Source organism: Bison bison, unplaced genomic scaffold (assembly GCF_000754665.1).
Source record: "Bison bison bison isolate TAMUID 2011002044 unplaced genomic scaffold, Bison_UMD1.0 scf7180017864503, whole genome shotgun sequence".
Classification (NCBI taxonomy): domain Eukaryota; kingdom Metazoa; phylum Chordata; class Mammalia; order Artiodactyla; family Bovidae; genus Bison; species Bison bison.
In genome coordinates this window covers 1,407,213-1,410,410 of record NW_011495061.1, presented here as the reverse complement: position 1 = coordinate 1,410,410, position 3,198 = coordinate 1,407,213, and the positions used below count along the sequence as shown (strand labels likewise).

Below are 3,198 nucleotides of genomic sequence, written 5' to 3'. Positions count from 1 at the left end.
TGTGACTATGCAACTGGGCTCATATTACTAGCTGCAACATCACAAAAATGACACTGGCCACCGCTAATTAGCTGGCAAAGTAAGGGTTGTCCGTTTTTACAGAGAGCAGCATTAGTGAATGTCAGTGCACACAGCCACGAGAGAGAGAGACAGAGACGGAGAGAGTTCTTCTAGAGCAAAGCCCTCGCATGTGATGCTAATTATCTCTTAGCTTAGCAGTTTCTCTTTAAAGTGTAAATGTGCTCCCTCTGGGCGCCAGAAATATTTAATTACACATCTCGGTCTCTGATGAACACGCTCGGCCAGAGAGGGAACGAGCTGGGTCTATTGTTCAGAAGGGGCCCCGCAGCCCACTGCCCTGCAGTGACCAGCGTCTTCCCAGCCGTCTCCTCTGCTGGACAGAGAGTCACAGAGCAGTGATTGTGTGTGAGCGCCACGCACCCTGAGGATGTGACGAGACCAAGGCCTGGGGCCACGTGAGCAGCCCCGACCGTTGCTGAGGGCGGGCTGGCCTTCCCCAGCGAGATGGGCCCGCGGGCCTGTAAGCATCTCATTTCCCGAAACCTTCTCGGGCCCTGTCTCCTGGGACTCTGGAGAGAGGGAAGCGGGGGAATCCAATCTGTCTTCCGACGGACTGCACACACAGAGGGTGGGTTGTGGATTGTCCGATTCCACACACGGATGTGGAGCTAGAAACACGCCATCTGCACATGTGAGCAAGTACACCGGCCGGAGCGGGGGGCCGTCTGCGCAGCTGCGCCCGTTCTGCCGGTACTGACCGCTTTTTGAAGATTCTGTCAGGAAACGGGCTCTAAGTGAGGTTTTTAGAAATAAATTTGTATTAAGAAAATGTAAAAAATGACTAGGCGATCGGGATGGGTGGGGGCGGGGGGCACGTCTGGGTGTGTGTCATGCGCCCCTGCCTCCCTGGGGACGGACTGAGGGTGACGGGTATGACGCCAAGCAAGTGTCTCTCCTGGAGCTGTTTCACGTGCTATTTGATACAAAGGATTATCCAGTAAAAAAGAGAAAACAAACCCTGTTTTGTTTTTCCAAAGTGGACTAAAAGGAGAGAAGTGGTATCAAAGTAACCTTCAGAATCTGCCCTAAATTCAAGACACCCAGCTTTACGCTCGAAACCCCACCTTGACGACAGCAGCACTTGCCACACCCAGGGGTTACGTGTCTGTGAACTGTTCAGACACAAGTCAGTTCCCGATCACGCGCAATTCAAGTGCGTTAAAGCGTGTTTTGTCTTGACTCTCCAATTTCCTGTTTTGAAGATTTACTGGAAGCCTACTTCCAATCAGTAACATGTAAGGGAGGTTCCAGGGAGCGTAGAGTATGGCTCTGTGTAGCCCTCAACATCTTCATTTTCTTTCTAGATGTTTAAAACCGTCAGTTTCAAAACTGCACCACAGATACAGAGTTACGTGTGACCCCAGGCCAGGCGTTTATCCAAGGTCACCCATTAGCTAGTCATCTAGGCCTCATTCTCACCACCATCTCTAAGCAGATGAGTAGCCAAAACTCTGGGCTGTATTCATCCATACCTTGTGAAATATGAACCCCAGGAATTCTGCCCCACTGAAGAATCTTACTGATAACCATGGCCACATTTCCAGAATTCTAAGATACCCAGCCCCCCTAGCGTCTAACACCTCTAAAGCTACAGACGCCTCACAACCAACATGTGAGTTACCACAACCTCCCTCCTCGCCTCTGCAGATAACACGGATGTACCTGTGACGCACAAGCATAAGACAGACGGCATGTCTCACAGCGAACAGCCCCTCAGACCCAGATGTCCCCTCCCTCTGGGGGCAACCCGAGCGCGTTACCCCGCTGGCGGGCCGCGGGTCTTACCTGCGGAAATCCAGGAGGGACCTGGTGGAGGAGGGCACCCCCTGGTCATACCAGCTCAGGAAGTGGAACTGTGTCACTGTGCGAGTCTCGCTGGTCTGCAGGTTCTTCAGGTAGAAGCTCCTCACGAGGAAATCCTCGCACCAGATGTGCTCAGAGACCAGATGCACCTGTGTGGGGGGAGCGGACAGGGCGGGGGCGGGGCAGAGAGCACGTCGGCTGGGGGCCCGGCTCCCGGCGCGGAGCCACTTTGTGGGGAGGGGGCTGGGACCCTGAGGGCAGACTACACGTGGCAGGCCGGGGGCCCGTCCAGCCTGCCAAGTTCAACACGGTTTACACAAAAGGTCACTTTGTGCTTCTGTTGTTTACATGTCACTCAGGGGCAAAATAGTCAAATTATTGGGAAAAAATGTGTTACAATCGAAATGAGTCCACTTTCTGTCTTTTCTAAGCCATATAAACCTCCAAGAAAATTCACCAGAAAAAAATTATACTTTCAGACAAAAACTCAAACGGGGTTCTATTCTCAGTGGCCTTTCATAAGAGAGGCCCCACCCAGCTGCAGAAAGACGAAACCGAAAGGTTCGTATAGACGCTGCCAGGCCGTGAGCGCTGGGAGCCCAGGGCGGGGACCCCAAAACCATGACCAGCTCAGAGGGGAACATCCGGACGTCTGAGGCGAGCCCTCCTGAGGGACTCTGGTGTTCTGACGAATTTCAATGGGAAGCAAAGTCGAAGGCACACCCTGGTGTTGGTGTAACTGCCCAAGGTCATTCATTTCCTTCTTGATGTGCGCAAGAAGCCGGCCAAGGAACCGAGCTGCCCAGCAGGGGACCCGCGAATCAAAAGGCCGAGTGGGCGCTACGGACACAGGGCCCGGGAAGCAGTGGGAGCCGGGATGCATGTGGGCCGCAAAGAACCAGGGTCAACAGGGCTGCTTCCTGAAAACAGGCCCCCGCGAGGTCCTTTCTTGGTTGCTTTCTGGCCTAATTTGGATTCATGGAATTTAAAAATGGAAACCACACCATTTCTGGCAGAGTTCCCGTGGCACGGCTGTCTGCAGGGTCTGCTGACCGCAGGGCTGGGCAAACCTCCTGGGGCTTCCAGGGACGGCGCCCAGTGTCTGCCCAGGACGGGCCCGCCCACAGCTGCCACACCCCCTGCCCACGGCCCGGCAGGCGCCCTGGGAGTACCTCGTAGATGTGGTAGAGGCTGGAGCCCTCGTCCGGCCAGTAGCGGTAGCACTGCCGGACGCCGTTCTCCGCGAGGGGAGTCAGCATGACGACGACCACGCAGCCGCTCTCCCATACCATCTGCGGACCAAGAGGCGGGGGG

The 3,198-nt window shown here is 54.9% G+C and overlaps 1 protein-coding gene across 1 annotated transcript in view; it reads right to left on the bottom strand.

Moving 5' to 3' along the window:
- Positions 1-3,198, bottom strand: part of PTPRN2 (protein tyrosine phosphatase, receptor type, N polypeptide 2) — a 373,453-nt gene that overhangs the window by 20,957 nt on the left and 349,298 nt on the right. Inside the window, 2 exon segments of the mRNA XM_010829352.1 lie at positions 1,867-2,033; positions 3,057-3,176. Of these exon segments, the coding sequence (XP_010827654.1) occupies positions 1,867-2,033; positions 3,057-3,176 (287 nt within the window).